The sequence below is a fragment of the Nipponia nippon genome, unplaced genomic scaffold (assembly GCF_047370975.1).
Source record: "Nipponia nippon isolate SJK-2023a ecotype South Korea unplaced genomic scaffold, ASM4737097v1 scaffold_5, whole genome shotgun sequence".
NCBI classification, from domain to species: domain Eukaryota; kingdom Metazoa; phylum Chordata; class Aves; order Pelecaniformes; family Threskiornithidae; genus Nipponia; species Nipponia nippon.
The window spans coordinates 53,966,569-53,991,472 of record NW_028262369.1 but is presented as its reverse complement, the minus strand read 5'-3'; the positions used below and the strand labels follow the sequence as shown (position 1 = coordinate 53,991,472).

The following is a 24,904-nucleotide window of genomic DNA, read 5'->3' as shown; positions in this document are numbered from 1 at the left end:
ATAAAACAGGAATCCAGAGAAATACTTGGGAGTTTTTCCTATAAATCACAGCAAGGGCAAAGCTCATTATCACATGCAATGTTAAAGTCAATAAAATAAAAGTATAACTACATTGACTGGTGGTTACATGTGCTTAAAAACAAACACTCTTACAGCTTCTCAAGATTCAAAAACGCATTTTATACAACTAATGGTACAACAGAAACACAGATGATGACATAAATGAGCAAAACAGTGGTTCTTCTACAGCGTCCCAGTACTCCCTGTGGCCTGTTGCTATGGCATATAAACAAAGCTGATTAGCGCTAAAATATCCATGATAGCTTTGGCAAGTAATTGCCACATTCTGGGAAAACACCAAATTAGTGAACCCTTTGTCTCTCTTTTGTTTGTCTGAATAGATTGATTTATCAACCCCTAAAGGATATAGAAAGAACAAGAGAAAGAGCCTTGGAATATATGTGAAAGTTCAATGCTGTAGCACCATGAAACAGGCAATCCAACTACACCACAAATGAAAACAATATATAGTGACCTTAAATGGCTTTCTACTTATTCTCTCTTACTTCATACTTATTCTAGATAACCTAATATATCATATATAAAATCTACAACATTTTACAGTGCAATGCTGGCAAATGGAAATGGCATTAGCTGCCAACTCTAAAGAATAAGGTAGTGTTTCTTCCAAGTAAAAAGTGAGAAACTTCTCCCTTTCATGGAAAGTATGTTAAAAGTGAAGTTATGCAATCCTATTCTTCTTCATTCCTGACTTTTGCTATATACCAGATGTTGAACATGGAAGCCTTGAGAACAGAAGCATAAAAAGAAATGTGTCCAGAGTAGAAAAGCTTGGCAGAGACCCGCAGTGGTCCATTAAAATAAATAAATAAATAAATAAATACAACAATGGCAGCAATGAATAATACACACCTCCAGGGATCTGCTGCACACTTTGGCACTGACTCTAAAGCAGTAACTGCAGACAACTCTTTGCAACATGTATTACTGGGATAACACAGCAGCTTTCAGCAACAAGTCATTTATTTATGCAAATCATTGTACAATATATGCAATTTGCCTATCAAGCTGTTTATCCAGTCAGTTTGGAAAATACAAACATACTCCCTTAGCCAAGTTGCAAATCTGAAGACCAAATCACATCCTGGTTATTAGTTACCATAGAAACACTGGCAGAGAGCACAGTGATATTCACGTTGCATCTAACCTCACCTCTTGGTCATCACACACCACCACACTCCATACCACGTTTTCACTTGGGAAGTTACCAGCAGCAGCCTGCAGCTCACATGAATGAAATAAAACCTAAGATTCACTTATACTGCACTCGTTAACACATAGTTTGGAGGAATATATTCTGCATGGTTTAGCAAATCAGACACTAGACTTGACTAACAACCACAAATACAGTTGATTCAGAGTGATTTTTTTTTTTTAACTTATTATTATTGTCATTAACTAAATGGATTGCCTTTCTTGTCAGAATTTCACACGTTATTTTTGCTAATTCTGCCCTTTGCAGGGTTGGTGCGATCTGCCATTTATAATACAGAAGGGATTTTAAATACACATTAGTGCTCAGTTCCCACCGATTTCCCACTGGAATGAGGTGCTTAACTACTGTTCTTGGTCTCCTAAATCAGACTTGTCAGAAATGCACTAGGATATTAATCAAAATCTAAATTTTCTTACTAGACCACAACAGGATGCAGAAATCTAGAAAAACAAAGCTGTTGCAATTGTAGATAAATTTCTTTTTCCTACACGTTACTCATTTATAATTAGAAATTATTATTACAGCTGATAGTACCTCTGGAATCAAAGTAAAAAAAATTTTCAAAGTACATTCACTTCAGGAACCCTTAACCTACATTCATTCTAATGGTACTTGCGCATGAACAACTGTCATGCTAGAACTATAATATTCAACTTATAAACCATTTACTTTTTGAAATAAGTATTAAAAAATTTGAGTAAAGATGACATCTTGTCATCAAAACAAAACTCATTCAATGCAGAGCAATAATATAGCTCAAATCTGCATCAAACTAGTAAGCTGGACAAATCCTGTATGGAACTTCACCACTAATAAAATGCAGACAAGACAAGACAAATTAGATCCCATGTAACTGTGAGCAATAATATTTGGCTTGAGATATATTTTGTTAAACTAACTTGGATGATCTGTTCATTCAACTGGTCTGTCATACCAAAATGAAAAATGCAGTCCAATCACAAAGGTGCTGGATATGTGAAAAGCGAGGAGTAGAAGTATATGATTTGATAACTAAAGAATGGAAAAAAATTACACAGCTGCTAACGTATGTTCTAGGGTTGACTAAATGTAAATGGCACCCCTTAAAAAAAAAAAGAGCTGGAGCATTTCACACTGCTAACAGTATACAAGGGAGCTTCAGAATTTATTTATTTTGGTAGTCATGTACTTGCAACTGAATGCTAGAACTTAGCCTTTAGTCTTCTGCTGCTTCAGGCTTTACAAGAGGCTAACGGAGGCTGCCGACATTGTTCTCTAGTACATACTTCCCTTTTGTTTTCAACTACCAGAATTACAAAATAGACTTTATGAGTATTTTAATTCGTTTATGAATTTTTTTTTTTCTTATCTCATTCTACAGAGGAAGAGTATGCAATCCATTTTCTATACAGAAATTTGAAGAGCCTTCTAGTATATTCAGTGTAAGTTTTCCTATTTTGAGAGATTTTCTGAAGAGGAAAATTTACTAGGGTAGGTCATAGGACATACTTCTAGGGCATCCATGAAAGGCCTTTAAAAATAAAGCAAGTTAGTGTATGTTACATAATCATCTGTGTATCATTGTGGGGGAGGGGTGAGTTCCAGAAAAAAGCTAGTTACCAAACTACTTTACATAAATTTTTAAAAATATAAGTTAAAAGCATTTGCGTTCTACAGTTTTAGACACAGTTTATCATAATTTAAGAGCATACATTTGAGGGGGATTTGGGCCAGAATCATATAATCTCATCATTTATACAAAGCGTACACCCTCCTCAAACATGCGTGTGTGTGTATATATATATATATATATATAAAATAAATCTCTCCATAGAATACAGCCTCTCTAATGAATATCACCAAAAATAACAGAATGGAAGGAATAGGATATAAGCAGTATGTAATAGTAAACAATACATTGAAACCATAGAATATAAATAGGAAATAAAACAGTATTGGGGAAAAAAGATCACTACTTACTTGAAGAACTGATCCACTCCTAGTTTTACTCCATTTTTAGTAAAACGCTGAGTAAAAGGTATAAGACTTTCTACATGGCAAGGAACAGACCCTGGCTGTAAGTAATATCCTGGAGTCTTGGTAGGCATTGTAACTTTCGGAGCATCTAAAGAAAGCAAATATTCCTCAACAGATTATTAACAGCTACTAACATATATCCTATCTTTTCCTTTTAATTAAAGGAAATTCAATTTCTGATAAAGTTATACTTAGCAGATAACAACATTGACTTGTTCATCACAATCTAGAGATAGAACTCTGGAAGGAAACAGCACCGAAAGTACTTGTGTAAGTTAAAATTGATATCTAATATCTTTTTCTAACTGATTCAGATATGACAAACGTACATTCAGTTCAAGTTAAAATCTCTTACCAGGAGTAATACTAGAAAATGAAACACTGGAAACTCTCTGAAAAATATAATCATCCTTGTCATAGCCCGTTATTTTAACAAAAAAAGCTTCATTTGGTGGAATGAAGTCAGAAATATTCCATAGTCCATAGGGCTTTCTGTCAGGATAGTATTTCACAGGCAAAGTCTTAAGAAGTTCCCCTGTAATACTCAGAAGTTCCAGTCGGTCTACTCTAGCTGGAAGAAAGATCCCCGTGGTATTTAGCAGCACAAAGGTAGGAATCCCTAGAAAAACAGAAACATGCTATTTTAAGTGCTAAAAAAAATAAATTATTAAAAAAGGAAAGGTTAAATTCCATATGTATGGTCCACTACCCCATGAATGCACTGTTCAGTTTCAACCCTTACTTACTAAGCAGCAAAAAACTAAGTTGTGCTAAGCTGTGCTCTGCTTATTAGCTGTCGGGAGACACAGCACTGATTAGGGTTTAAATTACTGATTTCCAACAGGTGTTTCTGAAATAGCAGCCTCTTTATTAACTCCTCACCATACCCTAGAGCCAAAGGCTTTTTCTGAAGCTCCATAAGTAACAGAAACAGAGTTGCAATTTTGAGGCATTTCATAGCTAAAAATATCTGGATTTATGTGACATAAAAAAACCAAGCTAATACAAAAACATACTGTAGTATAATAAAACAGGAACATTAGCTGCTCTCACACATTCAAGGCCTAAGAACTAACCAACAGTGGCCCCAGATTTATCACAAAGTTCACCAGAGATCATCAGAGAGTTCTACTTGATTTTGTGGGCCTGAAAATGGTTATTGTTTAGCATGGAATAAAATGGAAACGAACCTTGCACTGGTCTACTGGATGTTGTTTTAAAGTCTAATGTTGGCTTCCTAGAAAACCCAGCTCGAAAGTCAATAGTGCTGAGACCTGTTATCCGAACAGAGTGCCTTCCACTGCTTGAGGTCTGAAAAAGCAACAGAGTGAAAGACCATGTGTATAATTAGCATTTCAGGAATTGCAAAGTTTCTGATCCATCCATGAGTTCAATAGATAGACTTCAGCTTTCATTAAAAATAAGACAGAAAGGAGGTTTATGTCAAAAGTTGTAAGCAAAATGCCTCTAATAAAGCTTTACTTTTAGATACTGGTCCCTACAGCTGTAGCATCAGCAAAAAAAGCCAATTTGTCTCAGAAGTAAATAACAACACGAACATATAAGATCCACAACTACTTGTCACAGGCCAGTGACTGTAATGGAAGACTGTCTGGAAGTTAGGATTTTGACCATTATAAAGGGTATTACAAAATAATAAATGAAACAAGTCAACAGAAAAATCTGTGTAAAATTTTTTCTGATAATATATATATAAACAATTTACTTCCAGTGCTACAATAAGTTACGTTACCTTTTTATTTATTACTAAGTTCCCTTTTAAAATATACATAAAACCCCCTCCTGGAGAAACTGCTGCGTTATGGTCTGGACAAGTGATCTGTGCAGTGGGTGAGGAATTGGCTGGCGGGCTGCACCCAAAGGGTGGTGGTAAATAGCTCTTTTTCAAACTGGCACCCCGTCACAAGTGGGGTCCCCCAGGGATCGATATTGGGCCCAACGCTATTCAATATCTTCATAAGCGATCTGGATAACGGGATCAAGTGTAGCCTGATGAAGTTCACAGATGACACCAAACTGAGTGGGGAAGTAGATACTCTGGAAGGGAGAGCCACCCTGCAGGAAGATCTGGATAGGCTGGAAGAGTGGGCTAACAAGAACCTTATGAAGACAAGTGTAAGGCCTTGCACATGGGAAAACATAATCCAGGAGTGCAGCTCAGACTGGGATCCACCTGGCTAGAGAGCAGCTCCATGGAAAGGGACCTGGGGTGAGTGAACAGTGTGCTGCTGTGGCCAAGAAGGCCAATAGGATGCTGGGTTGCATCAAAAAGGGCAGAGATAAAGAAGTCATTATCCCTCTCTACACAGTGCTTGTCAGACCACACCTGCAATACTGTGTACAGTTCTGGTTCCCAGTATACAAAAAAGATGTGGACAGGCTGGAGAGGGTCCAGAGAAGGGCCACCAAGATGACCAAGGGTCTGGGAAGCCTGCCATATGGGGATAGGCTGAGAGAGCTGGGTTTGTTCAGCCTTAAGAAAAGGAGGCTTAGAGGTAATCTCATCACCATGTACCACTACTTAAAGGGGAGCTACAAAGAAGATGGAGACTCCCTTTTTACAAGGAGTCACATGGTGAGGACAAGGGGTAACGGGTACAAGTTACTCCCAGGGAGATTCCGATTGGACACGAGAGGTAAATTTTTCACAATGAGAACAGTCAATCATTGGAATGATCTCCCCAGGGAAGTGGTTGACTACACTATGCTGAACACATTTAAGACTCAGCTGGACATGGTGCTGGGCCATCTTGTCTAGATTGAGCTAGAAAGGTTGGACCAGATGATCCCCGAGGTCCCTTCCAACCTCGTATTCTATGATAAAACTAATTTTACCCATGAAGCATATGTAAACATCATAGGCACTGCATATCATGAAACAAGTGGCAAACACAGACCAACTTCAATCAATACTATGTATTAAAGGTTTTTCTCTTTCCCAGCCAAGGTCTCAGTTGGAAAGCAGAGGATGCAGAAGTACCTCTCACCTCTATTCACCACCACCACCACCCTGCCACCTTGTCATTCTGATTGAATTGGCAAAAAACAAATCACAAAACACCCCCATCCATTCACCCACTCTTGAAAAGCCTTAGCTTTATGTTGTTTGAGGGTACTGTAGCTTTTATGCAAGTCCTCAATCCTACAGTTATTTTGAATTATCTTTAACTTACTTTCTATCATTCTATGCTGAGGAAGAAAAGGACAACTGCTACTTGCCAAGAGTGCAGAGGAACCCAAGGCTTTTTGTCCTCACCTACTTCCCACACCCTTCAGGTGTGGGCAGAAGGGAGAAAGAACGAACACACTGCTGCACTGCACTAAGCATGGAGTTAGATTTTTACAGACTTAATGGCAAACCCATGGACAATTCAACCAGAACAGCGGGGGGGGGGGGAGCTTCGAAAGGCTGTGAAGAGTGATACCTAAAATATATTATGCCAAGATCAATCCACAGTTACTAGAACCTACTCCGAGTTCTTGTTCAGGGAGACGATACAGCACACAAGACTTGCAATGTGAAAGAAAATCAGTATTAAAATGAAATAATTCCACTGAGCTTTATTTCTCTAAAGAGTATTATCTGATCCATTCTCAAATACATAATTCCTTCAGTTTAGTAACCACCTCTGATACAGCTGCATGTGAATATTAAACAGTTGTTTCTTATCACTAACTGTCTAGGGACAGCCATTTAGACACTATGACAAATTGATGTCTATCTGATTAAAACAACCTTTATTTGCTTCTATTTGGTTAGCCTTTCACCTCAGAAAAATCACTACTAAAGCCTTTTTTTATATAAACCAGCTGTTAACAATACAAAGAAATATTTAAGTGTGCCAAACAACTCATGTTATCAAGCGTTAATTGGCAGTTAAAATTTCATTAGACAAACTCAGTGAGAAAGTTTTCTTTTTATAGCTTTATGCATCTGTACAAGGAATTTATGGTGTTATTAAACTTTTTCACAAAGTTTCTTCTAAGTCTTTAATCACAGCCTTAAAATCTTAGTGCAAACAAAACAAGCCAGTGACTAAAGCAGAGTAAACAATCGATAGAAAAATACATTGAGAAATTATTTCTTTTCATTAATTATTCAGACCTTTGGATATTTGTGAATTTTTAAGGCCAGAATAACCTTATAAAATTTTACCATTTACTAGTAACAATAAATGCACCTATCATTGTCATGCCTAGGAGCTGGCAGTCTTAGCAAACACCTAAGAATAAATTTCATCCCAAAGGATTGCTTTCCAATCAGTATCTTTGTCATGACTCTCTTTATTATTTGTAGTTTAACATGGATCACTGGTATTGTACATTAGTGTTTCTCCTCCCAGACAGGACAAGTATGATAAGAAGAGCAAATGCATGTTTGTCACAGATGTCAGGAAAAAATGCTTTCCTGTCTTGCAAACAACACAAAATAAAATTGCCCAAAATGCATGAATCTATAAACAAATGTATGAAAAAAATGCATGGGTTTTTGTAAAGCAAACTCTTAAATTTTCACACAACAGAAAAACCAAGCTACAGTGGCTAAACAAATTTTTAATTGCATGGCTATATTTATATATTTATATTTACAGTGATAGAGATATGCAGCTGAATTAGGCTTTAAGGAATGTGGTCTTTCAGTAGAAATTACTCTGGACTGGTTTGTCATTACACTCCATTGAACCAGCTGCATTTGGCTATAAGGGTGTAAGGGAATAACAACAGCAGTCATTAAAGACCTGTCTCAATCACAAGAACAGACAAGTTTTTCTGCTGATTTCTCATTGCTTTTCCTCTCCTTTTCTCAGTCACACAGATAATCATTTAACTCAACACAGCAGGGAAGTTTTTGTGGCATTGCTCAGCTGAAAAAGCTATGGCCTATTGATTAACCACAGAACAAAACAGCAGCTGATGGCTTCTCACTCCTGCCTCTCCCCCACTGACTCACCTCCATCACTCACTCACCTTTTCAACTGAAAACACAGGGCAGGCAAGGCCTTTAAGGAGTAATTAGATACAAGAGCCTTCTAATATTGCTGTTCTGGAGCTTGCAGGTAACGGTCATTTGCAAGATGCTGGATGCCTCCCAAACTGCTCCAAAGAAGTCTTTTAAGAGGAGTCCATAGGACAGGTCTTTGTGGGAGGGATTTAGCAAAAGCAAACTGATGCTCCCTCTTCTGTTAAAGAAGTCAGAGCGTTCCTGTTGAGGCCCATCTCTCGGTACGTATCTCAGCAGTAGGACCAGCAGATAAATTTTGTCTCACAGCTAGCTCGGAGGTGCAGAAAACACATGCAACAGCAGGACCATCTTTCTGGAGCAGCATGCTTCCTTCTGCACAAAACCTGTACTGTTCACTGATAGGCTATGGAGAGAGGAGCCACGTGCTCATCTCGTGTCATTGCTCTCTAAAAAGACTCCTGTCATGTTGTAAACCAAGAGTACTAGAGCAGACCTGGAAGGAAAACTTATTTATAAAAGAGACACATACATGCACAGATTTGATGTCCTCATACTGAAGTACCTGTAGGCAACTGGAGGCCTTCTGCAGCACAGCAGGCAACTAGATTGCATACTTGTGTTTTATATTACTCAGACCTGTGATTTAAAGACTTCAGTGAGCATTGAAACTGCGCTAACACTTGTTTGTGGATTAAGATGGGATCTTCTTGGACTGATCATTCTCCAGTTGATTTAGTGGAGGCTAATACTGTTTAGCTCACCGTGATCTGTTATACTACAATGACAACTTTTTGCACTTCCGGGTGACAAGTACCTATATAAGCTGTTTGCACAAACCTAATTAAGACCTGGTTTGCTCATAAAAGTTAAAGTAAATAAATATTTCAACTATATTCAGAACATTTTTTTCTTTTTTTTAACCCAAAACATGTAAATTTGCATGTTTTCTTCTCCACAGATTGGAGACAGCATTATGCTGAGCTTAGAAAAACAAAACCAAAAAACTTTAAAACCCTCACTGCAGGAGCAGCCTGATGCTTTGGCCGGGTCTCGTTTGCATCTAGCTGAGCACGCTGGCCTGCTTCCAGCTGAGCCACTTGGCAGTTTGCACCATGCTGAGTGCCAGCCTCGGATTTAGCAGAGCTTATTAGCTCTGAAGGGTGTTACACACCAAGCCTACAAGAGTGGCAAGCTCCTCTCAGTAATTCCTGGAATCCAAAAATTTGGGCAATACAGTGCAGGCATACACAAGTGGTTCCACATGGCTCAGCTCACATCCAAAAAGGCCTCAGCTTAGCAACAGCCATGCAGGGCCAGGGAGAGATCACACAGGGCCTTTGCTTTTTCTGCACTCTGTTTCTCCGTGTTGCAGGGCACTGAATCTTTACCTGATTGCATACTTAACCTAAAAGACTCCAACAAGCTACAGAGTTGAATACTAAGGCACTGACTGTAGGAAAAGTTCTCTCAGTACCCAAGATGTCTGATGTTACTAAGTCCAGTGGGATCCAAACCAGTTTTTTGCAGACCACCAGGATGTCTCTGTACCACAGTTTTCAACATTTCTGGTCCTGGAAGCATAGACAGACATTCAAACAATTCTGCAAAGAGCTGCTGAGCTCAACATGCTTTTCTAGTTCCAGTTCTGCAGCAGTACCAATAGTTTCCTACAGTGCTGTATGTGAATTAATAATCCTTTTCAAACTGCCTCTGCGCATATGGCACAGACAATACACAGCATGCATCCATTCAGCACAGCTCATTGTGAACTTGGCTACAAAGGTATCTTACACAGATGACTTCCCCTCAAAAAAAATGGCAATACAGTATTTACACTTCTAGAATAGAATAGAATAGTTCAGTTGGAAGGGACCTATACCACTATGACTGTTTCCACATCAATTTAGGAAAGCTGGGAACATGCTGCTTTACCTACATAAAGAAGTATACAATAACAAGACAAAGAATGAGTCAGTTTAGGCCACAGTTACACAACAAAGTTGACAAGATGATGTAAAAAAACTTACAGTTCATTATACCTCCCTTCCTCTCCCCCACTCTAAGGACCTATGTCACAACATGCCGCCCCCTACAAATCAGCTCCAGGTACAGATTTGACTTTATGACTTCATTTGTTTGAAGAGAATCTGTCCATGAAACAGGCATAGTTAAATAGTGTGATTTCTACATGAACACGGCTCGCACAAGTTTGTGGCATAGTGTGGTAGCGGGGTGTCATTTGTTAGCTAACACATTTCAAGTGTTTTGAAACATCAACATCTAGCCATAAAAACAACGTTGGGGCTAGTTCTTACGTTTATTTAAATACTATCTCCATAGTACACTCCATTCACTCCAATACACTCCATTCACGTTGGGTGCAATTACATTTTGAACAGTTGATTAAAATGACATAATGAACATGTCATAAAACAAAATGATGAATACATACGTTTCCCTAAATCTAGCCACGTCCTAAGCTTCATCTTCCAGTTTACCACATTAGAGTAAGAGTGCTCTTGCCCATCCCTTTTCCCTATTATGGTTACAGGTAAACAATTTTTGGCCTGATATACTGTGTTACCTTGAGTCTCTGCTAAATTACGGGTTAAGGCTAGTCTAAGCAATCCACTTTCTGTTCCTGATTTACACCTATTTTATACATACATTTATTGATCTATAAACAATAAAGATTTCGGCTACACTAGCTTCAGTTCTTTGTGTAGCAACAGGTCATAAGTGCTGTTGGATGTTATTGCATTTACACATCTTGCTCACCACATGCCTCACAACCATGCTATGGCACTCACAGGAACACGTGGCCAACAGCAAACATTTAAATTAGCACTGTCACCCAGAGAAAATCCCATAGAATCATAGTTCTAAGTGGCCCTTTCCTCTCTAAGACATTTTGTTCTTTCATTTCAGAAGCAAGTATGTTAATGTATCATTACCTAGGAGCTGGTTGCTTGCTACAACTCTCAGAACCAGCAAGTATGATTGCTCTTCATCTGTTTTAGTGCACATTGATCGTGTGCAGTGTAAGGAGCCTTCAGCCAAACACTCGGGGAACTTTCCTACAGACTGTTGTGGGAGCAGCAACTTTTGGCATAGAGAGCTTGATCAAGGGGTCACATTAAGTTCCAAGACGACCATTTCAGCAGAGTCTTAATGATGTTTTCTTGTTTGGTTACTACTGCTAATCACATTGATCTTAACTTCTTAACATTTCCAAATCTTTTAGAGTGCATTCTGTAATTGTATGTGCTAGGATAGCACTCACGTGAACAAATTTATTTACATACTGTAGTATTTAAATAATTTACTTATAAGGAGTTTGAATTAAATGTATATTTACTGACTTTGTGAACCTGCTAATGAAATCTCTGGCCTGCAAAGTGCACACCATTTCTCTCTCCTAGTTCTCCAAACATGCCATACATAGCAAAGCCCCTCTGTGTCCACACTCTCTACAGAGTGTACCTGCTCACTAGACTCCAAAAATTCAGTGCTCACTTCATCCTTTTTCAATCCAAAGGAAAAGGATAACCTAAGGATTTGATTTGAGATAGTAACGTCTAATATGTTATCATCACGGAAGAAATTCTTTACTAGGAGGGTGGTGAGGCACTGGAAGAGTTTGCCCAGAGAAGTTGTGGATGCCCCCCATCCCTGGAAGTGTTCAAGGTCAGGTCGGATGGGGCTTTGAGCAACCTGGTCTAGTGGAAGGTATCTCTGCTCATGGCAGGGGGTTGGAACTGGATGATCTTTAATGTGCCTTCCAGCGCAAACCATTCTGTAAGTCTATGTTCTTGATAAGAATTTTGTACTACTGCCTCCAGAATATGTCACAACACATAGGTCAGAAAGGACATTTATTATAACAAACTCGTCTATGAATATCGATGATAAATAATGTAGTAAATCATTATACAATCCCCTTATAAGCTATAGGACAAGTTATACATGATTTCTGCAGTAACTTTACCTTAATTGTCCATGTGCCAGGCTCTGGATCTTTGACATTTACTACCTTTGCAGAGTTGTGGATATTTAGCAATTCATTCAGTCCTGATCCTTTACTGATTTGCTTGCCTAAAGAACAAAAAAAAACCTCACACACCCACACAAAAAAAACAGGGAGTAAATACAGTATTGCCTAAAAAAACCAGGGAGTATATACAATATTGTTATTCTGTACTGATGTATTTTCGATACTTGACTTGCTACTTAGCAGGCATTAACATTTACAACAGTCAAAATTCCCTGTTATTCTTTCCCAGAATACTAAAAATGCTCATTTATTTTCACTCTTTTAATTCACTTGGGAAATTTAATACAGCCTGCAACAATACAGAGCTGTGGGAAACCCAAAAACTGTAAGCAAAACAAGTTCTCTTATTTACAGAAAATACTCAGCTCTTGGTGAAAGGAGGCAGCACAGAAGCAAATCCCTTTAAAGGGATCCTAGAACAGGCTTACTCTAACCTGCCTGCCACCCAAGTCACTCTTCCATCCTCCAGACCTATTTCAAGCAGGATAAACTCCAAAAGTAAAAATACTGATAAGCCAGGTTCTCCTGGCAGAGGGGCATTAGCATGTGACTAATGGTCGGAATGCATATGAGATCATCACAGGGAATTTAGCCTGTTAGACATCGTAGACATCAATAAAAGTGCAAGTTTTCATACTGCACCATACCACGCTTTATATGTACACTTACGCATACAAATATACGGATGGTTGTATGCGGGAACTGATTCTCTACAGAGGCATTTTGCTCCCTTCAAGGCTGACTATGAATACCATCAGCAATGAAAACACATCTGGCTCTTTCAGAGCACTAAAGGGAAAGGTGAAGTTAAGAATGGGATGTCCCAGTGTCAATTTTTAAGAGCTTATCAGACATGCCTCAACTAACTTCAGTGAAACTATGTGGATTTAGACACATGGAGCTGACCTATGAGAAAAGAAAACATATAGATGAGGCCAAAGCTTCAGCTAAGCCTGACAGTTGCACCCAGGATTGTGTGTTATCATGGTTTGAAGAGACACTCTGAGCAAATTTCTTTCCTGTAAACAAAGAAGGATGCCTTAGTGGAGGACAGATCAGATTATATTGCAGGGAACCCATCCTGTGCATAAAATTATTTCCAAGATACTAAAACTTAAGCTATAGCCTTATCCAAAAGTCATTCAGAGAATACAAAGTATGATCTGAATTTATTTCTGGAGTGCTGTTCCAGGTTCCTAAGGCATCCATGTAACAATGAACAGCAGATTTGTTCAAAATATCTTCAGTTACAAATTAGCATCCAAATCTGTCATTGCATTCCTCATCACACAGTGTTCAGCTAGAGAGGGGCACATGAGACAGGGTCTGATTCTGAATGCTCTCATAGTTCAAAGAATCCAGACCTTGGTTTACCTTTGACCACATAGAAAACCATCATGATGTATAACCCCTAAATGATGGTTCAGTGACTAGTCACTACATAAATACATGAAAAACAAAAAGCGTCCAGAAATTTGGAATGCAAGGACAAACAGTAAGAAAGTAGATGGAGATGAGATGAAGTGGCCAGAATAGGGAGGATTTCCGGTTTTCTCTGAGTCAAAAAATGGAACATTGGGAACAATTTAAATATCAGAAGTGCATATATCCAAAGATTTTGTATTTTAAAAATAAAATAAAATTTTAAAATATCCTGAAAGCCTGATACTGGTTTTCAAAATGTGACATTTATGAATCACAAATACGGCCTTCCCTATTGGAGACAGTAGAGACGATTTGTCTTTTTCATTCACTTTTTTTTTGCTATCACAAAAGAAGGTATAAACTACTTCACCTAATGGATCATGAATTTCAATTGCTGGTGAAGGACCACTCAAGGACACTGTAACCTCTTTCAGACTTGGATCAAAAGGGATCTGCCAAGTATTTACAGCCATGGTCAAATGGTCTGTAGACAAGAGATGCACTTTGGAGGCTTGAACTGCTTCTTCAACCCATTTTAACACCTAGAAGAGAAAATAACAGTTGTTATTATACTGTTAACAGTATTTGCTGTTGAAATATTTTCTGCTGAAATACTGTCTCTACTGCCTTGTAGAGATTGCATGTTAACTTCTATTATAATAGAAGATCACTACTTTCACCTATGATCCTATGGTCTGATGACACACAGCTACCACATCACCCTGAGCAAAAGCAGTGGTAAAGGACTTGCTTAATACAATCACCCAATGCATCCATTTCAGCAAAGATATTCTGGAGACAGCACAAACAGAATTTCAACTTGTATCAGGAATACACAAGAGCACAGGAATACCAAAAGAAAAGACGACAGCGTGCCAGGAAACAAAGCACCAACATCAAAGCAAAGGTATGCTTCAACTTCTCCTGTTCAATGTAAGAATCAATACACACGATATGACAAAACAGACAGCCTGCAAAAACAATGACCAAAAGTATGTTGTCTTACCAGTGCAGTTATCAATTCTGAAGTGAATGGGCTTATTTGCCACATTAGGGCAAATATATTTTTAACAATGTTAATACTTACAAGACATGCAATTTTAATAGAAGATACTACTGAAGCCATGATCGGCACGATGTTTAAAGGAATACAGAAACAGACCTGGATATACCTCTATACAACATCCACACATACACTTTTTAAAAGGAATTAGGAATACAAATCTATGCATATTTCTGGTCACCAACTAACTATTAATTGCCTGAAGCAAGAAGGAAAAGTCCCTCATCCAGATGCACTGAGCAATTACCATCTATGGACTTTTTCAATTTTTTTTCCCCTAAAACACCTGATACAAATTACTATTAGGCACAGCATACAGGTCAGAATAGAGGGGACAATGCTTTAGAAGAGAAAGTCTTGTGATCAAAACCAAGTTTGTGCCTTACAGAATTATAGTCCTTAACTTTAAACATTTTCAATCAATGATTATCAATTTAAAAAAAAAAAAAAAAGAAAAAAAAGGAGCAAAGCAGTGGTCTACGTCACCTATTTCAAGAGAAAATAACAAAGGTAACCAAAACCCAGGCAGAGTCTAAGGTCTCACTCATTCAACTACTACTAACTCTGGAGTTGAGCGCTATCAGATCACTCAGCACCAACAGTATGACCTGGACTGACAGAAACGGGGTCACATACGTGATGCCAGATTTCCCAGAGCACATCATACAGGGTTTACCTCAGGTTTGTGGTAGGCAAGAGGAGATGAGATTGTATTTTGCCCAAGTATAAAATTAGAATAATATAGGCAGATGACACTACTATAAAATTTGTTTATATAACCTGATTTATGCATGTATTTCTTCTCAGTAGCAAGGATATTGTCAGCGGGGCAGCCTCTGTGAGAGGAGACCAGGGGCTGCCCTGTGTTGGACATAGCCGGTCTCAGTTGTTTCTCCAACAGCCCCACCACAGCCGAGCCCCTCAGCCACGCTGGTGGCACCACTGTGTAAATGTATTTAAGAAAGGACAAAATGCTGCCTAGGCAGTGAGGGGTGAGGAAAGAAGTGTGAGAAACAGCCCTGCAGTACCCAGGTGAGAGAAGTCGGTGCTGCAGGTGCAGGAGCAGAGATCTCCCTGCAGCCTGAGGGGACACCGGGTGGAGCTGGTAATTCCCTGCAGCTCCTGGAGGACCCCGCACCAGAGCAGATTTTTCCTGACAGGACTGCGTGGGAGAGACCACAGTGAAGGAGAGGAAGAGTGTGAGGAGGACGGAGGGGCAGAGAGAAACCCCTATGTACTGACCACAACCCCCATCCCCCTGTGGCACTGGGAGGAGGGAGGAGGAGTCAGGAGTGAAGTTGAGCTTGGGAACGGGAGAAGGAAAGGTGTTCATACTTGTCTTTGTTTCCCACTGCCTGAATGAGTAATTAAATATCTATTTTAATTGGCAACAAATTAATTTTCCTTAAGTTGAGTTTACTTTGCTCTCAACAGTGATTCGTAAGCAATCCCCCTGTCTTTATCTTGACCCAGAAGCTTTCTCACCCCATTCCTCCTATTTTCTCCCCCTGCCCGTCTTCAGGGAGCAAGTGAGCAGCTGAGTGGGAGCCCAGCTGTTAGCCAAGGCTAACCCACCACAATCAACCCCCCCCCAAAAACACCTGGCCTGTCAAAAGAAATTATACTACATAGCTCTGTACATCGCAGAGCTGCAGCGTATTTTTTTTTAATCCCACTGAAGCAATATTGGTTTCGTATAATGCTGTGAATATGATTCACAGTAATATGGAACCATGATTTTAGCTTACAGGTAACTATAACTGCATTCAGAAACATCTTTTAAAGGAGCTTTCCATTATGCCAGTTCAACTGGTCAGCACACAAGACTTGGAAATCAACAATAAACTAACCTGGATGTGTCATCAGTAGGCAATGGAGGGCTCAAGAGTAAGTCCTTAGCTCTAGGACCCAATTCAACACACCAGCCCAAGAGAGTCTCGTTTCCTTGGCTTGTTGGGCATAATTTGCATACTTTTTCCATTAAAAAATGGGTTATGCCATAGGTGTCGGTGCAAGATAACTGTGTCATAGAAACTAGATTCCAGCCTGATTTAAATAAAAGAGTGTTTGTTCTTATGTTTTATACTATGAATGCCCAGCAACCTTTGCATCTTTGTGCAAATGTGAAAGAAATTTAAATAAGTGAAGAGCACCATCCAAAAAGCATTTGAAATGGTGGGGACATGTTTTCATAAATTGTTATCCCTCCACTATCAGTAATGCCTCACCTGAGACACGCTGAGTGCTCCTAGTGCAATGTGAAGTGAAACAGCATTGACCATGTAACAGCAGTGCTGTCTGCCCTCTCCATAAGGGTCTACATAAGCAAGGTACTTAGGCATACTTTAAAAAGAACATACAAAAATCACAATAAAACTAACTATATGTCCGGGTTTCAGCTGGGATAGAGTTAATTTTCTTCTTAGTAGCTGGTATAGTGCTGTGTTTTGGGTTTAGGAGGAGAATAATGTTGATACACTGATGTTTTGGTTCTTGCTGAGTAGTGCTAAGCTGTTGCTAAATAGTCGCTAAGTAGTGCTTACACTGGTCAGGGACTTTTCAGCTTCCCATGTTCTGCCGGGTGCGCGGGGGCGGGGGGGGGTGGGGGGGCTGGGAGGGAGCACAGCCAGGGGGGCTGACCCAGACTGGCCCAAGGGCTATTCCATACCATATGACGTCATGCTCAGTATATAAGCTGGGGGAAGAAGAAGGAAGAGGGGGACATTCAGAGTGATGGCGTTTGTCTTCCCAAGTAACCGTTACACGTGATGGAGCCCTGCTGTCCTGGGGATGGCCGAACGCCTGCCTGCCCATGGGAAGTAGTGAATGAATTCCTTGCTTTGCTTTGTTTGCGTGCGCAGCTTTTGCCTTACCTATTTAACTGTTCTATTTTATTTTACTTCAATTATTGAACTGTTCTTATCTCAACCCAGGAGTTTTCTCCCTTTTACCCTTCCAATTCTCTCCCCCATCCCACCAAGGGGGGAGTGAGCGAGCGGCTGCGTGGTGCTGAGTTGCTGGCTGGCGTTAAACCACGACACTATACTACTCAAAACCTCTGATGTAACGTGACCAAAGAGAGAAACATGACTTCTGCAGCAGCTGGTGCTATTCAGCAGCTCTGTTTACTTTAGATAAGCCATTGGATGCTGGAACAGGAATCACACAGCTTCAAAAAGATCCAGCTAATTTTAAGTTTTACCTTTAGAAATTATACATTTGGATCCAAAAATGCTTCCAAAAGAAAATCCAATCTGCTTTACTCACATGATATTGAGAATGAATACACTACTTTTTTGTACTAGGTATATGGAAAGGTTTCCATTTAATTCCAGGATCTTAACTCGACAGGAAAGTTTTTAAAGGAATTGTAAAATTTAATGAACCTACATGAATTTTCAGAAGAAAGGAATTTTCCAGTCTCACTTAAACTCCTTTCAAGAGACTTAAGCAAAATAAATCAAGTCAGAAGGTAAAGCATTGTTGCAGGAACTTTGCCAATATATATAAGAATTGGAATCACATTGGTATTTATACACAAGATTCCTTCTTAAGCTCAGAAGGGTTAATATTATATACCTGAAAATTTGGCAAAATTACATTGTAACATAGATATGATAGTGGGGGAAAAAAAATCCTGTTATTCCCAAATTATTTAAAAAAAAAACCAACCAAAATTAGCTAACAGTTTTAGCTCACATGACACATTTTTGGGGGCTCCTAGTCATTGCAACCTCATCCGCAACTCATGACCATCAACCTGACATGCTTCTTCCTGAGCAGCAACCACAGCAACCGGCAGGGCAGAGATGGCAACACACCCATCCAGCCCTCCTGATCAGTTCTGTGCTTACTGCTCATGCTTGGGAAGAGTTAGAAGGTCCAAGCCTTCAGCAGCTTAGCTCGCTCTCATACTCTAGCCTCATGAGAGAAGATTCTCTATAATTTGTTCAGTTTTCCATTAAAAACGTTATTTCTCAGTGAAAGTAAGCTAGAATAGAAGACACAGGTGGAAAGAACACACAATTCTACCTAGGTCAATCTGTAAGCACTACTAAAGCTTATAAACCATCTCTCCACGTTATAAACCAACACAAGATACCTGTTCAAGATTGCTCTAACCTATTTCTGCATTGAATGAGAGATTTAAGTTTCTTACAATTATAATGATAAAATTACCAATTGAGAGCATACATGATCCCAGCGATCCCAAAGCACTTTGACTTTTGACAGCAACCACAAGAAGGAAAATGCATCTTGAGAGGAGATTACTGGCAATGACACTGTTCTAGCAGCTCTTACCAAAAGATATAAAACAATGCCTAACAGCAGTCACACTGATTATAAAATGCACCTGGAGCCCAGTTATCATCCTGCCATTGGTTACTTCCTTGGGGTGCTCAGGTTTTATATGTTGTTTTTTATATGTTCATGACTACAGGCACAAGAACGAATTGTTTCTGAGGTGAAATCAGCATAAAGAATTCCTGTATCTTCCTTCCTTGCAACTGCTCATTCTCCTTCCTTCCCCTACTTATCTGTTTCTGGGGTCATGCCGCAAGCCAGATCATTAGAATCATAGAATCATTAAAAGAATCTGGACTGAAAACAACCCATCAAAGAAGGGGAAAATGTCTTAAACCACAGTCACCAAAACTGCATGGCACATAACTTCAGCAAAAGTAGTTAAGACAGGTTCTTCCAGCTTTGAAACTTTTTTTGGTGTTTGTTGTGTTTTGGGTTTTTTTTTCCTAATTACATCTTTAAGTCTATTACATCATATTAATAGCCTTTACAACAAATCTCACTTTCATAAAGCATAGTTCACTTCAAGCCACTGCAGGACCATGTTACTTCTACAAACTTGGGAGGCAAGTGGGAAGGCTCTCCAGTGGGAAGTTTATCAGCATGCAACCATTTATTTCAAAACAAAAATCTAATCAAAACCAATACTTCTATGAGCCCCAGATATCCTTTCTGGCAGATAGGAGAGCTGAGCCATGGACATTGTTCCAAAAGCTCACTGTCTTTCAAAGGTAAATTATACCTTGCAGCCTACCACTGGAAACACAAGCAACAGTTATTTAATGAAGCATGGGAGTCTAGTGTACTTTAAGAGAATAAAGAACACTTTAAAATAAGAAAAGGAATTCTCAGTTAAAAAAACGAAGTGAATCCAGTTCTTCTCTGCTCCTTTCCCCTGTCAATGGCAAAAAAGTAATTTCAATTAACCATAAAGTCAATTCAGACAACACTCTGCCACAAAAATACCGACACCAATTCAAATAGCATTGGGAAAAGAAGAGCCTGCCTTGCAATCCAACTCCTCACAGGTCTGTTGCTCAAACAACCAGTATACTTGCAACTGTGATGCTACTCTGGTTATTCTAAGGAAAGTTGCTGGCCTTTGAACAGAAGAAACATATCTGGCATACAAACACTGGTTTCAACTTCTGCTGAGCCACCTTTCTTCAAATCACAGACTGTCAGCATCTCTTGGGCATGTTCTGTAGACACCAGGCATCAACTGTTTTTGGGTGTGGAAGGGAATCAACTCTTTAGCTTTCGATTTCTTTGTTGAGACAATCCAGCATAGTGCTCACTGCATGTGACCAGGCTGGTTTTCGTCAAGGTGAGAATACATCTTACGAGAAATGGGAGCTAAGCCTCCTTGATAAAATCCACTAAATAGTTTATGAGTACACAATCGAACCAGGTCAAAAGTCTAATCTGAAGGGCACATACTAAGCTGTCTCACTGAGTCTGTTAGTAATGGAAAACATGGGTCCAAGGGGTTAGCTTCCACACTGCTCTGTCAACGTTAAGTATGATTGAACTACCACTACATGATCCAGATGTCTGCATCAAAACAGAAATAAGTTTGTACACATTCATAAGATGACACAGTTCAGAAATTGTAAATCACAATGATTTGATTGATTTCCAGAGTTGCATACTGAGTGTGATTCCTTGTGGCATTTCCCAGTACAGGTGGGAAAGTTTGTTAATAAAATTACTTGTTAACAAAGTCAGAGAGAGATGACATGTCTGAGACAGAGCACTTCACATACAGCTACCAGTGCACAATAAAAAAAAAAAAAGCATTGACATAACAGAAAACCACCAACATTGGTATTATTAGATTCTTTAAGAAATCTCAGCACTGAGAATTAGTTATGTTCTCTTTCCTCCATCTCTACTCTCCTCCCTCTGCTCCCATCTGTGACTCATTTTACAAATAAGAATGTTCATTCAAAAACTACCCAAATCCACTAGACCAATTTAAGGTTTGAGTTAGCATATAAATGTGAACGTAACGCAGTTAATCTTATTTCTTTAAAGCAGTAACACACATTGAAAACCAAAAAAAAAAAAAAAAAAAAACAACACACCCAAAAACCCCACAAACCTATTTTTAACATCGCTTTGTTTTTAGAAGGCTTCAAAGTGTCAGCTTCGAAGACAAAAACCTCTCAGTCTTGCATTTTTAGATCAATTTAAGCCAGCTGAGTTTAAATTAAGGGAATTTTCAACTGGATGGTTGAGTACACACTAAGTTTTATGGTCCCTTCTGGAACTAGGTAATTTGCAGGCAATGAAAACAAATTCTGGCAATGTAAAAATATTGGAACATTTACCAAGATTCAATCTGAGTCCAGAACAGAGATTTAGCTCAAACTTTTCTTTTTAAAATCTTTACCAAGTTGGTTTTTGTTCTTAATGAAAAGTCTTCTACTGTGCAAAAGCTTTCTAGACTCCTTTACTCATCTGCTATAGTTTGGTAATTTATTTAATGGAATAGATGTAAAAGACCAGTATTGCCATACTTTCATCTCAGCTGTATAACATGAATATCAAGGATACTAGGTTTCCATCTGTGTATCTTACAGAATGAGAACTTTTATCTGCTCTTGAAGCACATCATAAAGTTCTTCTGGTTCCGATTATCTTTTAGTATTAATGACACACACTTAATTCTGTTATCTTTCCAGGCACATGAAGTAGAAGGTGACAGGGACTGGTCAGCATGAATTTTTCCAAAGCCAGTAGTGGTTAGTGGATTGAACTCTTCTACCCAGTATACCTTTAATGGGAGTCTGGTCTTTCTTCTTTCATTCCAACAGCTAGGTAGTCAGATGAGGATATGAATACAAATCATTGCCAGGATTCTAAAAGAAGTACTCCTACTTCTGTAGGTCCTACCATTTGTTACATTGAAAAAAAAAAATCTACGAAACACAAATAAGTACGGCTACAAAAATGTCTAATACTTCTGAAGAGCAGGCATACACATTTTATATTTTGACCTATTGTGAATACAAAGTAAAGTGGAGATGGCTGAAGATCTTCAGGGAAGTCCAACCAACACTAAACATTAGGCATGGGCTCTCAAGCACACGTTATGCTAACTATGTCCGACCTTAGGCATATGTAAATGTATTGTCTTATATAAATACATATTGATCCAGTTACACGAAGTATGATTTTTAGGCCCTCTTGTTCCTACAATTGTACATTGACTAAGTTGACAAGGGTTCTGTCCTCATTCTTGTATTTTTAACTTGTGCAATTACTTTGCAAAACTGCCAAGCCATCACATTAGCCACACCACCTTAACCTCTTTACGCTCTTTAACCAAAAGGGGAACACCACCACAATTCTGTCTCACAGGAATGTTATGCAAACAGATACAGCAATGAAGTACTTAGATATTACAGCAACTGCTGTAAACCTTAGCTAAAATCCCAGTTTATTAACTGTATGCAGGCTGGCTAATGATCCTGAGGCTACTTAGGAGTTCTCTTATAGCAGAAATTGCCCTTAAAATAAAATGTGTCATCCCAGGGAAGAATTATGTTGTGCAACTGCCATTTCAGAAAAAAAAGCAAGAACACCTTTGTTTTTAACCCAAGTATATATCAGAAGTAGAAGCTCCTGAGAGCGAGTAAGGGTCTTAAATTCAGAGTGGGACCCAACTTCAGTTTTTGAGAGTTTTTCAAGTTCAAAAATGAAAATGGAAGGCAACAGAATGACCCGGCTGTTTAAGTCTGGCAGTAACTTGCTTGTATAGTTAAGTTTTTCCCCAAAGTTCAATAGGCAATTCTGGGAGATCCATTTCCCAACCCTGTCCTTCCAAAGAGGTTTGCAATACTGTTGTAACGCTGGTTTGGAAGTAGATTTTTTTTTTTTTTTTCCATTGGGACCCTTACAGAAAGCCCTCAAAACAACAGCAGCTTTTGTTGTTCTGCCAAAATGTGACTTAATGAATATTATTAGAGGGAGAAGGGCAAATACAGAAATAATTTATAACACTTCTCCAGAGAATTTGCTCTTGCAACCTGCCCTGCTGTCAGGTCATTTCTTGGAATGCATACTGAAACCTGGAAAAAATCTATGGAGCATGGTCTCTATTCCCATTTGTTTATTCTGAGTCTCGAGAATATTTCTCAGTCAAAGCAACAGGATTTGAAGTTAACTGTTTCATTGCTTAAGTACAAGTAAGTTCATACTTCCATCCAAAGAGAAAAATATTCTAAAACTGCTTTTAAATGCACATCTAAAAATATGACTGAGACAGTGCACATGAAAATTCTACTATGAAAATAAATCATAAATTTTATACGTAATTATAATTACATGTATAAAAAACACACAACTGAAAAGTTTATTAGTGTTGAATCTCAAGCTCTGCAAAGTTAGGAAACACATGAACTAAGCCTGCCTGCTTTCAACTGTCTTTAAAACACCCTTTTGCAGTTTCTTTATGACAGTCCTTACGGACATGATCACAGACTACTTTTTCCAGAGAATCCAAGTTCCATATAAAACAAAGAAAGGACAGCTGTAACTATTTTTCCCCCCCCCCCTTCCTTGTTTGGCATTCACTGGACAATACATACCTTCAGAGTCGAAGCATACTTCCCAAGGCAGCATTCAGCTGCCCCTGCCATGAAACCATTTCTTCTTTTTCTATGAAAATGGATACTGACTGTTTGGGATGAAGGGAGAAGAGAAGGCAAGAAACAGGGCTATGCAAGTAACCTTAATTCTAAGATGTAATTTTGAGCTTTTGACTTTGTCACCTTCATGTTATTCTTGTAAAGCAGTGGAGAGGCCTTTTACATTTTTAACAAAGTGAAACAAAATTTAAAATTGCTTCCTCATGTAGCATCATCCAAACATATGCTTGGTTCATACACACTGCAGACTTTTAACACTAACCTGAGCTGTGTAGGTTTAACTCCTAGGTTGCCAGTCTCTGTGAGGCCTAACAGCCAGGAGAAATAGGATGCTTTTCCAGTGGGTTTTAGAGACTTCTGTTCACAGCAAAGCATTCGTGAGTGTGAAGAATACTGAACTCCATTCCAGATCCACATGATCTTACAGACATTAACCTTCTGCACCTTCCCCACATGAATGACCCTTTTTGCACCATTCCTTTTAACATATTCTGTTAACAGTCTTGTCCTATTTCTGTCTTCGGTCCCCTCCCAATCTCCTCTCATTCACATCATCGCTTTTCTTCACAGGCTTCTCACCCAAATTCCAAACTCTTTTTGTTTTTTTTCCATCTAGTCTCATCCACCTTTCAAGCTACTTAACACCCGCTTTTCCCACCAAAGTCAACACCATGTCTCCAGTCTCCTTCACAGTCATTCTCATTTCTCCTCCTATCAATGGTCTGTATATGGAACTCTATATGGAACATCCATTTCTACTTATTTTAAAAATCAGTAAGAAAGCTGTATTTTTAAGCAGCCTAGGGAGAATTTTCCCTTCTTACAGGAAGGTTAGAATAAGAAAAATCAAGTAAGTATTTCAATACTAAAAGAAATGGAAAACTACTACTCACTAGCTCAGTTCTTGTGAACTTCCAGCTTTAGCCGTACCGATCAGTCCAATTCATCAGACACAGTAATGACTCATTTTTACCACAAACAATCAAAATGACCTGGAGGCATGATCTGAACCACCAATGACTAATCAATCTCCGCCATTTTTAAGCTGTACCAAATTCATACTCTGCTGATCATCACTGTTCATCTTAATACCAGTTCTGGCATC

At 38.9% G+C, this 24,904-nt stretch overlaps 1 protein-coding gene across 4 annotated transcripts in view; it reads right to left on the bottom strand.

Annotated features, from left to right (window-relative positions):
• Nucleotides 1-24,904, bottom strand: part of HMCN1 (hemicentin 1) — a 207,033-nt gene that overhangs the window by 140,364 nt on the left and 41,765 nt on the right. For all 4 annotated transcript variants that reach the window (XM_087733811.1, XM_087733813.1, XM_087733812.1 and 1 more), the window contains exons 5-9: nucleotides 14,147-14,318; nucleotides 12,286-12,392; nucleotides 4,504-4,624; nucleotides 3,669-3,932; nucleotides 3,257-3,401 (exon numbers count right to left, since the gene is read on the bottom strand). In XM_087733811.1, coding sequence (XP_087589937.1) covers nucleotides 3,257-3,401; nucleotides 3,669-3,932; nucleotides 4,504-4,624; nucleotides 12,286-12,392; nucleotides 14,147-14,318 — 809 coding nt within the window. The remainder of the gene's footprint in view (nucleotides 1-3,256; nucleotides 3,402-3,668; nucleotides 3,933-4,503; nucleotides 4,625-12,285; nucleotides 12,393-14,146; nucleotides 14,319-24,904) is intronic.